At 38.0% G+C, this 13,298-nt stretch overlaps 1 protein-coding gene across 2 annotated transcripts in view; it reads right to left on the minus strand.

Moving 5' to 3' along the window:
- The window catches only part of KCNQ5 (potassium voltage-gated channel subfamily Q member 5), a 282,244-nt gene that overhangs the window by 37,180 nt on the left and 231,766 nt on the right, over positions 1-13,298 (minus strand). For both annotated transcript variants that reach the window (XM_071444758.1, XM_071444769.1), the window contains 5 exons: positions 13,043-13,218; positions 12,485-12,610; positions 5,540-5,650; positions 3,563-3,658; positions 262-356 (listed from right to left, as the gene is read on the minus strand). In XM_071444758.1, the coding sequence (XP_071300859.1) occupies positions 262-356; positions 3,563-3,658; positions 5,540-5,650; positions 12,485-12,610; positions 13,043-13,218 (604 nt within the window). The remainder of the gene's footprint in view (positions 1-261; positions 357-3,562; positions 3,659-5,539; positions 5,651-12,484; positions 12,611-13,042; positions 13,219-13,298) is intronic.

Consider the following 13,298-nt stretch of genomic DNA (forward strand, 5'->3'; position numbering starts at 1 on the left):
AGGTGAATCATTAACTGTGATGCATGAGTGGGTTGTTGGGAAAATGTTTCTAATGCCTGTGCATTTCTAAGATAAATAGCAATGATTTGTATTTGTTCCTAGGCTCCTACATTATATTGATCTGATTTTTTAGTTGAAATTTTTTATGAGAGGACTTGAGAGGACTTAAGACAACAAACCAAGACGAAACAGACAAATACTAGTTCTCTATAAGCTTGAACACACATCAAAAACAGCACCAGCTGCCATATTTGTACCTACTTTGTAGGGCTGCAGGTATGCAAGGCCTTCAAATGAGGCTTCCAGGTAGCAATGGAAACTGATTTCTCATCAGCAGCATAACTACGCCATACACACTACGTGCAGGATATACGGTAAAAAAAGAAAAAACAAGGCAAGAGGGAATAGGGGATGAAACAAAAAATTGAAAAGCAGATTAGTAACCGATACAAGTTGTATCTTTCTCTTATCATTCATAGCACTGATACATGCCTGAGGGGAGGAAGAATACTTTCATAATATCGCCAGGTGGCTGCCATGTTTGTTCGGCTGGCGTCGGTAGAATAAAACCGCCAGGAAGCCTGGTATGGGGAAACAATAGAAAAGCACAAAGGAACCAAGAAAATGAAGTGACAATGCCACCACACTGACCACAGAGTGAGGGGATTTTGCTCAGACCAGAATGTGCTTGGTTAGGCTGATTCAGGAAATACCAGTACAAACCTACCAAATCTTTTGTGAATCCTAGTACACCTCATGCAGTAAGATAAGACTTACTGGCTCTGTGAAAGCACCAGAAGATATTCAGCACATAAAGGTGCTCAGAAAAGCATTGCAGTGATTTATTTATGACAAGTCCATAGGGGACACCCACACAAACTTGTAATCTGACGTAAAGAAAGTGTCATAATACATTCTGCAAATCATAACGAAAACCAGACAAAAAGCACTTAGAAGAAAAGAGAAGCATTCTCTATGGTTGGAAACACTGAAATTATTCATTTTGTGTTTTTAAACATTTAGCAAAAGTGAGTAACCAAAGCATAGCATTGAAAATGTGTCCATTGTTTAGATTTATAATGCATGTAGATAGTAAGATGAGCCTCGGTTCTACAAGCTGGGACATGTTCCCTGATGTCAGCATAACTATATTAATTTGTACTAGCTGAGCATCTGTGCTTCCTGTGTATTGTCAACCATTAAATGTCATCTAGGTATTCTTGTATGGAATCTAATACCCTGTGTTTTCCTACTGTGTGTCTCCCAGAAACACATCCAGTCTTCATTAACAGATGGAGAACCTGTTACTCACTTCAAAAATTGCTTCATTGGTTGATCATTCTTGTTGTCAAAAATTTCTGCATTATTTTTAATTTGAAACTCTTTGGTTTTGGCTTATAGCCAGAGTTACTTGTTATGTTTCTGTCTACTAAATTAAATGGTCCAGTAGGTTTTAAGACTTCCTCTCTGAGCTTCTGTGTTCAAATAATTCTCACACTAAATGTTTCTTATGGGCTAAAGAAATTGAGAAAAGTATATCCAGACCAAATATTTCACTTTTCTACAGCTATCTACAGGTCAAGGCTCTATCAAAGTGTCTATCTGTGGCAATAGATGAGTTAGCACAGTGTAACTGGTTAGAAAATAGACATTATCCTGATAAGCTAGAGACAATTAAAAAAACACCTGGGCACTGTTACAGGACCCAATGATATGCTATTCAGATGCATTCTGCATTTATGAACATGAAATTTTCTCCAGTCCTTGACCCATTTTTCCAATGTTTTATTTGCTTTCTCCAATATTTCAGTCTCACTTACAAACTGTAGATGCTGAGTTGATATGTAGCATATTAGTATGAGCATCATCATACACAGTGGTAGGATCAGTCTTCTCCTCATTTTGTTACTGGTTCTGTATCTAAGGACTTTAATAAAACCAGGTGTAGTAACATACTGGGAACTTGTATGAAGCTCTTGACCCTTCTTTCCCAGTCTTTCTCCTCTGTATTTCTCATGCTTGTTCAAATCCTTTCCTGATTCACTAATGCTGGGATAGAGACATCTTATAATTATCTGGATTCAGTTTCCAGATCAAGTTTTGTATTTTTGTATTAAAACATTTGGCAGTGATCCTTTCACGCTAAAAGTCACGCAGATCATCCTTGGTTTTATTCCTGTGTGCATGTTCTCATATTTCCTATGCTGCCAGGCCTTGTGCCTTCAGGAAATATCTCTACCAGCAATTTTATATTAATTTCTGGATCACTGAAAGTGTTGAACCTGTAAATGCTGAACAGCCTTCATCGTGGGATCCCACAACAAATGTCTTCCTTTCACAGTGATTTTACTTGCTGAGAATCAATCTCCAAAATCAGGCAGCTAGCTACTCTTAATCTACTTAGCATGCTGTATTACTAATATTTTGGTTGAACTGTCATAAAATAATAATAAGAGCTATATCTAAAACCTAAATCTATTATGTGTTTCCTCTGGCAACCAAACTTGGAAGAAGTATATCAGAATATATGTGTTAGAAAATATGCCAGACAGTCATTCTAAACTAGACTCAAAAGAAGTGGAATTATTTCTGTCAATTATTCTAAAAAAATTTAACTTTTAAATATTTAGAATTTAATAATAATTGAACAGTAATAATGGAAAATATTTATTAACTTTAAGAATGCTTCAAAGACAGTCTGACATCTATCAGTACTTAGCACGGAACTCTAGCATATTCATACTCAGCTTCTTTATTTGGATTTACTATTTCAAAAATAAAATCCAGCATACATGGGACACATAGAATATTTGGCATCCCAGGAAAATAAACTAGGACTCTAGGAGATTATTTCCCCCCTTTTTTTTCAGTGCATCAAGTAGAGTAAAGCTTGGTGCAAAATGATTCTTTGGAGTATTTTCTCAGTTTTAACTAGGACTGAAAGTTAAGGAAAAAGCCAATGCAAAACATACCATGCCACTTTTTGTTGATTTGCACCATCACATCAGAACAATTTCAGACAATTTCAGACATTTTAAAATTGTTTGTGCCTACATTTCTAGCTTTTGAATTGACTCATAGTGAAACCAATTCTCTGGGCAGGACACGTTTCATCTTCACCAAGTACATCACTCACTGAAATACTCTAAACTCTGCAGTAGATGAAAAGTAGCTTAATATAGGCAAGAGCACTGTGCTGTCAGTTGGGTTATCTAGGGATCAATTCTCTCTTTCCAAACAGCTTTCTGACTGCAGGCATGCATTTGGCATCCTTTCCTCTGTCTCATTAACATGGATAGAGGAACAAAAAATACACACAGAAATGCTGTGTGTCTTGTTATAGTTTGTCTTGATGATCCTAAAGGTCTTTTCCAACCTAAATGAAATTGTGATTCTGTACAGAATTATGGCAACACATAGCAGTCACTGAACACAGTTATTTCATGAAACTAACCAATCTGTTAAATATTATTTCCACAAAACTTTCCAAATGGAAATAAGACTTGTTCTAATATGTACTTTAAATCACCTGTGGTTATCTTTTTGGTGATTTCATATTTACCTGAATTAGACTTGCAGCTGGATTCCTTCTTTTCTCAAAGTGTTTCTGACGATGCTGTTCCTGCACTTTCAGTGCAAATCCTGAGCCAAGGATGCCCTGCAATATCATTTTATCAATGTGTAGGTAGTCTTTGAACAAACATACATCATCAATTACAAAGAGTTTGTGAAGATGTTACACCATATAGTTGCTTCAGATAACACATTTAAGTGTATGATAGTAGTAGGCACAGAAGCAGTTCCCCTTTTCCTGGTGAAGCAGGAGATCCCTTACATAACAGCTGTGGTGCTACCAATGACCACCCATTGCCTGGTTTTGTGCTACACTATGTTCCTGCAACTACCAAGTCCATAGAGATAGATATGAATTTATAAAATCAAGCAGGAATATTCAGAGGAACTTGAGTCAGGAATGAGGAAATGACCAGCTGACAGGTATGCCAGATATACACGGACATCAAAGTCCACATCTGCAGAACTTGGAACTTTTGATTTTAGAAAAGCTAGAAAATGCATTTCTTCTTGATCTTTCCCATTAAATAATACCCATTGTTCATTCTAGAGGCTATGAAAAAGCTATTTATGAAACTTCTCCTCTTTTAGCCTTTTACCTTTGAGTAAGATAAATTTGATTCTAACTGAATAGATCCAAAAATTGAGGATGTTTTCCTTCTTGACTTGCAAGGAATGCAATAATTTTGCTGGATATGTCTGCATTATAAGGAAGAATATTTCCACTTGATTCTTAGTCAGGATAAAATACTATAAGAAGTGCAAAAGTTTCCCACATACCTCTTCTTTTACAGACAGATTCAGCACTGAAGTATTTATGAGGAAAACTAGTATCTGTACATAGATATGACATGAGGAACAAAAGTTGTGGCATCTCTAATATGCAAGGGTATTCATCTTTTCATTGTAGTGCTGCTAAGACTAGCTTTCTTGTTAGTGGTGACTAGGTGACAAAAGGAATTAATTACAGTAGATGTCAATAAATGTCAAGGATTCACAAACAGGTAATGGGTTATAATTATAATGCATTATAGTATGTCAAAGACACTGAAATACTCATTGTAGCTAGAGTAAGAAATAAATGCAGTGCACCAGATGATTTAATGCTGTTGACAAATGAAGATTTTTAATCTTGGTTTATCTATATGGTTGAAAACAAATGAAGTATTATAATATCCATGTTTTATAATGATTTACAGATAAAGTGTTTGAGTATTAAAATATCAAAAGACATTGCACTGGAAACAATACAAAAAATACAAATACCACTTCTCATTTAATGCTTATCAAAACTAATTAAAGCAAAAAAAAAAAGAGATTCACTCAAAAAACCGAGAATTTATTTCTGAAGCTACACTATATTTTAGTCATTAGTTAATTTCCATTTCCATTAGTCTCTTGAACATTGATAGAAAAAACATGAATAAACTGCAATGTTCATTTATTTATTTCTATTCTTCACAAAAAATGATAGTTGCATCTTTTGCATTCAACAACATTAACCATTAGTTGATTTAAGGCCTTCTACTACTCTCTGTTGGAAGGTTGTATGGCCATACTAAACATGCTATTAGAAAGGTCTATTTTTTTCACTATAATCTAAGTTAGAAAAACATATAATGTGCTTTTATTTTTGTTTTGTTTTGAAAAATTTGAAAGAAAAGTAGTAATATATGTCACAATTCATAACAAAAGGAAGGATTTTCAACTTTACACAACAGTATGTAACCTAATTTAGGTTATTTCCCAGTTTTGTTCATGCCAGAGAAACTTCCCAAAACTAAAGCAAGGACACCAAACCTTTTCTTTGGATTTTGGATTGCACTTCACTAGTGCTGTTGCAGAGCAAAAAGCCTTAAAGAGTTGTTCTTCATGTGGACAGCTTCCTTCAGCTTTTTATATCATAACAGTGACAGGACCTACAGGAATTTCTATTATTTTTTATTAATTTTTTAGGCATACTCACAGCAGGTAGTGCAAAGAAAGAAATGCCAAGTAGAGCAAATCCTGCAGAAAGCAACCTTCCAAGCCAAGTAAGAGGAGTTTTGTCTCCATAGCCAATGGTTGTCAATGTGATCTAAAAAGAAATGAATGAACAATATGGTTTACCAGAACTCACTGACAGATTAGTTGCAGATTATTTACATTCCATGAAGCAGCATTTCCACTAATTAATCCAAGACATCTGAAACATATAGCTGTTTCTAAAAAAAGAACATAAATATACTAACATTGACTCTTTTCTGTGAAAATGTAATACTGTTTATGACTAAATAAAACAGAGATAAATAAGAAATGTGAGAAAAACATCTAAATAAGCAATAAGTTTAAAAATAATGAAAAATTACATTGATCTCAAATTTGAGGCAAATGGTAGGAAATTATATAAGTTAGGAAGAAAAAAAGTGTTTTTTTCCATCGATGTGAAGGTGTTTCACCTGTTTTCTGCAGGAAAATATAACTATATGTATTTGTCTAGCTCAAGAAATATAAATTGCATTGAGATAATACAGGAAAAATATAGGAGGGAAGAAGTGGATGCTTGCAGATGATATAAAGTCAAAGGAATTGCAAGAAGCAGCTGCATTTTCTTTAAACCCATCAGTATGATTTGAAGTGAATTATCTTCTGAAACACAAAAAACACTAAAGAAAAGCTGGGAGGGACTTTAAGTAAAGTTTCTGGTCCTTTCCCCTTCCTCCTGCCAGGCTCGGATACACCTCCGTCACTCCTGACACGAAGGTCCCAAGGTCACTATGCAGCAGCAGAGGCAGAGGTGCCTGGGGCTGCTGGACCATGTTAGCTCAGCCCTGCCTGTGGACAGGTCACAGAGAAAGGGGAGGCAAGCTTCAGTGCGGCTGGGAGGGCTCATTGACCACTGGCCATGAGCAACGCAGCCACTGAGATAATGGTGCATGGTTGGGGCTCGCTGAGTGCATCTTGAAGGCAAAAGATGAGTCTGAGGGCTTTCCCTGCCCCAAGGAATTGCCCTCCAGGCTGCTTGCTGCCCAGGAAGCACACCAATCCCATGTCTGGGGGCTGGACTGGCAGAAGAGCTGTGTCTGTGTGCTTTCACAGAGTTCAGGCCCACGCAGCTGCCCTGTGTGGGCACCTGGAGAAGGCGTGGGCAGAGCGAGGATTCCCGAGGGCCGGCCGGGAGGCTGCGGGGCGCGTGCTCCGGCAGCGGCACACGATGTTAAAGGACAAAGATAGACAACAGCAGGCCGAGTGCCAAGGACGCCGGGGCCTGCTATTAGGGAGAACATGTGCATGGAGAATTATTTTACATCGTGTACCAAATGTGGGCAAGTTCAGGCTCAGCAAATATTCTGGCAGCAACAGATTCTTCAGGAAATTGCCTTCTAGAGACATTATTTTGCTTCCAGCTTCCTCAAAGTTCATTCCTAGGCAAGACGGCCAAAACAATTCTATTTAATGTCAGGGTCACCACGGGACAAAAGAAGGAAAGTCTTTTGGAAGTAATTAGATTTCTACTATTTAGGACTCTGTAGATAGTAAACAGTGCTTTTAATTGCTCCCATTGTTGGGAACAAGCTGCGGGTGTAATTTACCCTGAGAAAGCCACAGGGACTAAGAGAGAGAGATGAATTCTGGCTGCAGCTGAAATTTCAAGTAGTTATCAAGTCTCAAGTTTTGTAACACTAGCCTGGTCACAGACACACCACCTTGCATGGCTATCAGGTCTCACTCTTCCTTGCTCCTCTTCACTTCCCTGCCCCATCTTCTCTTCTGAGCCTTTTCAGGACTCAGGCAAGCCAATGCCACCCAGGAAGGGACAGAAAATTATCCAGATTGCTGGTGGTTTGTTTCTGCTGCTTTGGTCTGTTGTGTCAGTTCACAGACGTGCCCAACAGGCTCCAGAGCCTGCACAAGGCAGCTAGAGACTGAGATGGAGTAAGAAGGAGGAAGGAACATGAGAATGCAACTCTCTCTTTTCTGGCAGAGATGAGCTGGTGTAGCCATGGTCTTGGCCTGGCAGAGGGGATTGATTTGTTTGTGGAAGAAGATAATCACAGCTCTTCACATCAGAGGGCAACTGCAGAACAGTTTGAGGCTATTAAGAGCCCAAGAGGAATGAAACACTTGAACAAATGAATCCCTGAATAAAAAGTTCCTCAAAATTTGTTTCCAGACCAGTTATTGAAAAGCAGTTTGGAGCTCTGGAATGAGCCCACTTTCTTGGCTTCCATCCAGCTCCCTATCTCCGCCAGTTGCTGGAAAGTACAGAGATATCTCCTGTCTGGGCTGATGAGAGGGAAACAGAACCAAGCGTCATCTGCATATTAATGATATTGCCACCGAACTGTATTCCAAAGAAGTCAGAGATAAACTTGAACCTTTGAGACCTGACATCTGAGAGCAATCCAAAACCAGGAGCAGTCACACAGAGTGTATCTCTGAAATTTCTCCAAAGAAAATAACAAGACCCTATTAAGCCTTTCCCTCAATTCTTCTAGGTACTAAGGACTTAACGGTATCAGCCTGTGATTAAGAATATCAGAGGCTTCTTGCTCACTTTGAGCTATTTTATCTCAGGATGGTCTTTACAGGGGTATATAGGTGTCAGCACCATGCTGTACTGTCTTAGTCAACACTGAGCAAAGGGGTTTGATCTTCATTTTATACTACTCTCACCACACAACTAAGAAAACGTTTTCTGGACAACTTCAAAGTTGAGTTTGGGAATAATCCACTGCCTCTTTGTAAGTGCTGCTGGTGAATGACTAAACCATTGGCCAGGCTTTGACTGGCATAATCCTGAGATTAACTGAGCAGGGTGTGGAAAACTACTGGATGTGAAAACACGACAACATAAGAAATTTCCAGAATCACTGATAATTATGCAAGAAGCAGACAAAAGTTACAGCTAGCATTGTGTGGGTAAGAGAAACGGCCAAAGTGCAAAGGTAACTTATTGTATCCTAAAATGAAGGACTTGGGCTTGTCTGAAAAAAAAATCTAGTACCACCAGAGTTGTACTAGGGCATTTGAACAGGGACCACCCACAGGAGAGGCAGCAGACTGTCCAACAGATTTCTGATGGTACTGTATGCCTATGTCTAAGCAGCTGAATCACACTCCTGCATGGCTAAATGGGCTAGCTGAGTCCTGTCTTTTACATCAGATGCAAACCATTCCATTTTGGTTACTTCTATAAAGGAGAGGTCTGGACAGACTAGTCAAAGTAGGCAGTGTTGTCTGGCCAGGCTCAAAACTCACAAAGATGATAGAACATCTGTTATCTCATTGCTGGAGCTAATAAATATGCTAATACAAATGAGGTAATATAATAATGAATGTGATGATATAACTTAGATGACTTCAATTAGATGAGATAGGACTCAGGAGGCCATTCTCTACCCTAATATTTCTTTCTGATGTTATTTTATGTTCTCCTAGCAGTACTTACCTTTTGAATTGTTACCTGACATCACTTAACTGAAAAAAATATAGTTTGCTCATGCTATCATTACATTATATGGGAAAAATTTCATCAATGTTAACTTACTTGAGCTAGTCATTGTGCCAATGTAATTCATTGTAATATGTTTTGTTCACTAACAGGTCACTGTGGAGTGCAAGAGCCATTCTGCATTCAACTGTAACTATTGGGTATTGCTAGAAAATACTTTTTAAGAGAAATTCTGTCAAATGTGTAAGAGGGACAGAAACTTCAGCTGTATTACATTTGCAGCTAAAGCTAATTAAAGTACAAACTAAATGTCACTGTAAGTATCCACAGTTCTAGTTAACATCAGTATATCTCAGAAAACCATGTATGGTTTGGTTTTGAAGTAGATAGGTTTTTTAATTGACCTTTTGTTCCCATATGGCTTTATTATTTTCTTCTGTTAAATGAATTTATCTTCTCTACCAAAGCAAATTCTGAACTTGAGCTCTTCATATAACACTCACCATTGTGTGCTGCTGTGTTAGGCAGCACTGTGGAGACTCTAACCACAAGAATATTCACAGTAGTAATATTAACATGATGATTCAATGGCAGGTTGCACAGTACAGCATCAAATTGCAAATACAGTGGAGTATTCATATGTAAACTTGGATGCCATATCCTGCCTTTCATTTCTGTATATAAATATGGGCTTCAGAAATGGAATCAGTGAAATAACCATAGCAGTGTATGCTCCTCAAGTAATATGAATTAAAGAATGGGTTAATTGCAGTATGCTAGTGTGGCTCCTGTAAGGAGAAGCATAAGTGCCTCTAAAAGATTGAAATTTAGGGTGACTTTTTGTACCTGACTTTGATGCAGCCTTTTCTGTCTTGTACCTCTGCCATGACAAAATTCAGTCCAGAGTTTGGTACATAATCTGTGGTTTAAGTCAGAACAACTTTTGCAAATAAACAAATCAATGAGACTAAGCCTTGATTTCCCCTAAAATGCCATACAGTCTGTCCTTTTCAAATCTCTGCATGTGGGTTACTCTGGCAGTAAAAACAACCATGACTAAGAAGCACATTATGCATTTCCCACATACTGTTTTACATATTGTAAAAAAAATTACTATTATTAAAATGGCAAAGACATCAGATAAGGGGGAACAGTGATTTCTAGTAAGTTTGGGCACTTGCTTAAGTGCATTAAAAACTTAAATGTATTAATTGGAAACTGTGGAAAGAAGAAAATATATAGAAAAATACAAGTTATATTGTTTTAAGGTTTTAAAATAAACTTTGTTGTTTTTCCTGCTGAAATCTAGGCAAGATTCCTGATTTTCTCAGTTGCACTACTTATGCAACCTCTGAGTCATGCACTTTCACTTAATAGTGTACAAAATATTTTAAGAACCACTTTATACAATGATTATTTCCTAGCAGGGTTTTTCCTTAAAAAATTGCAGTCAGCAGGTAGTGGAGAAGCAAATTCTAAAATAAAGGCCTTGTTCCTGCTGCTAGAGCAGCTCAAGGAGAAGGATCTGGATCTAACACGAGCCTCAGTCAGATGCCAGAGTGGAGCTCTGAGTTTGCTGGGACTTTCTCATTGCTTGTGCATGCATTTCCCCATTCCAGCTGGCAGGTGGGTACAATCCTCTGCTCAGCCCCTCTCCCTGCCTGTGCAGGGCTAAGGCACACAGGGCCTTGCAGAAAGGTAGAGGCTTTTTCCTGGGAAATCAAATGTCTGAGAAGATGCATTCCCAAGAACAGGCACAGCCACAGGAGGGTCTCTCACAGGACCACATCCCCACTGCCACCCTAAAGGGGCAAGGGTGTTTCCAGACTGCCAGAGCTGGGGTACCCATCAATGAGGACATCAGCATCCATTGCCAGATGCTTCACAACCTTATCAATACAGGAAGGTTAGAAAGCTTTAAGAAAACTCAGAACTCAGCTTTTGAAGAAATGGGAAACAAAATAAACTACAGTGACGGAACTGAATGCAAAACCTTGTGCCATCACTTTAGCCAAGATGAATTCTATGTGTGTTTATACTACAGGACAAAAAGTATATTTTATCAGTGATCTGCCTTGATTGCTCTAAAGCAACAAGTTCCAGCAAAATATATTTCTGAATGTTTTTAAATGTACACATTTAGTAGGTGTGGCTTTTCCAAGCTCCCAATTTTGTGCAGTGATAACATAGAAATACAGTCTCTAGGGAAGACGTGCAACAAATGACCAGCCCTTAGATGAACAAATTTCAAATACACTGACTACCCCTAATAATAGTGAGGGACCTTGACCTTAGCTCAAAATGCAGACAAAACTTCTTACAAATATTTTCAATAATTTAAGACATTCTGGAAAGGGCTTTTGTGCAGTGCCTGTGTGCATGACTCTGAGCCTGCAGATACTACTAAATCTAGATGGAATCCTGTCAGCAAAAGGTCTGAGGTGAGAAAGCTTCATTTTGGTATCCCTCTGATAAGGAAAGGTGGCAGAGGCTGGCTCAGGTTTCACACTTATTCCAAGGAAACTAATGAGTGCTCTATGTTATTGTCAGCATTAATGATCTCTCAGGTATCATTTCACTACCCAGACATTGCCAGAGCACACTCTGTGTGTTCTACTGCATCAGAAGGAAAAGAAAAGCAGTTTAATACTGCCTGACAATAACTGCCTTAGGCTTTGTTGGGGCAGATTTCTTAAGCTGCTTAAGTAACTCTCACACAGTGGAGAAGTCTGGATTACTATAGGACATTTTTAAGCAAAAAACCCCTACACATTATGCCATTAAAAAAAAGAAATCAAAACTTCAAACTTAGGCCTTTTTTTGTTCATTGAAAACCTGGTTTCTTTAACAATATTCATATAATCCTCCTTCAGAAAAGCAGTCAGGCATGAACTTAGATCCCACAGATTTCAACAAAGTAAAACCAATTGATTTGATAGTTAACCATGATCTCAAGTATACCTGTAAAAAATAACACTGCTGAACCAGAATTGACATACTTATTCTTGGTCTTTGTCCTCAAGGTACAGAGGAAGAAGAAACAACATGTTTTAATGGGCACTGATCATACTCTCATTCCAAAGCTGATGTAAGATTTTTCCCCTCTTTTTTCCTGACACTTTTTCCTCTTCCTGCACTGCCATTTAGAGCCCTCTGGTTTGTATCAAATCAGCTCTTTGTGGGGCCATATTACAAACTATATTACTGAAAGGCTAAGGGTTAAAAAGTACAATGCTTTCTTGTCTTGAAGGTTTAGTGGTCTGGTTTACAGCAGAAACACATAAACAGCTGTTCTGCAGGATGGACTGAAATAATCTGTCAATGTGCAAATGAATAGCTGAAGGAGGAAGTTTCTCAGACCACTTTTTGTCAGTGAAAACAATTCACTGAACAGCACACTAAGTTAAAATCCTCAGCAGGTGAAATTCAAAGCACTTTAGCATGGTTAGAGAGTCCATGTTATTTTTCTGTACTTACCGTGCCCCACCAGAGAGCATCTGCATATGTGGAGAACTCGGTATTTGCATCTTTTTCCACCAAATAAACCAGGAATGATGAAAAGATGAGTACTAAAAATCCTATGTACCAGGCTGTGATTAATTCCTAGATAAAAAAGAACAGAGATCAATTCCCATTTTATGGACTGGATAGAATGACATTTCAAGAAGACATCATGAAAATATCTTTGTAAATGCTTTTTTGGCATCTGTGCAGTTATGAGTCAAGTGCTTCCCTTGGCTGCAAATTTTCTCTGAAAGTGGACAAGATCTACTCTTATGGTTTGCTTCAGCAACATCCTCAGCATATAACAAATTACAGCTGCCCATCAAGGAAAACATTTTCAAGATCTCTAAAAACTGTTAGCATTAAACATGGCCTGGTGTATTGGTGTTAGTTCATATTACAATTGATGTTACTTCAGAAAATATGGGATATTCTGCTCAAAACTGATAAATGCTTATTTCCTTGGTCTCTTGTTGAATCACATCAAGTGAAGATATCAACCAGACAAAATTAGTATCTAGGATTACATACCTTGCTATGTGCATAAACTACAGAACCTAACAATTTCCAAGTGCCTCCTCTTCGGTCCATGCGCACCATACGAAGGATCTGTAGGAAACGAAGACTTCTCAGTGCTGATGTTGCAAAAATGTTACCTTGAGTTTTTGCAGAAACAACTGCTATTGAAGCGATGAGAACAATGATGTCTGAAAGAAATACATTACAGAAAGCATTAATGTCCAAGTGTCAGTAAAATGTACACACATCTACATGAGCTGAATGAAAA

This window comes from Agelaius tricolor, unplaced genomic scaffold (assembly GCF_023055355.1).
Source record: "Agelaius tricolor isolate 1412-34295 unplaced genomic scaffold, bAgeTri1.0.p SCAF_1, whole genome shotgun sequence".
Classification (NCBI taxonomy): Eukaryota; Metazoa; Chordata; class Aves; order Passeriformes; family Icteridae; genus Agelaius; species Agelaius tricolor.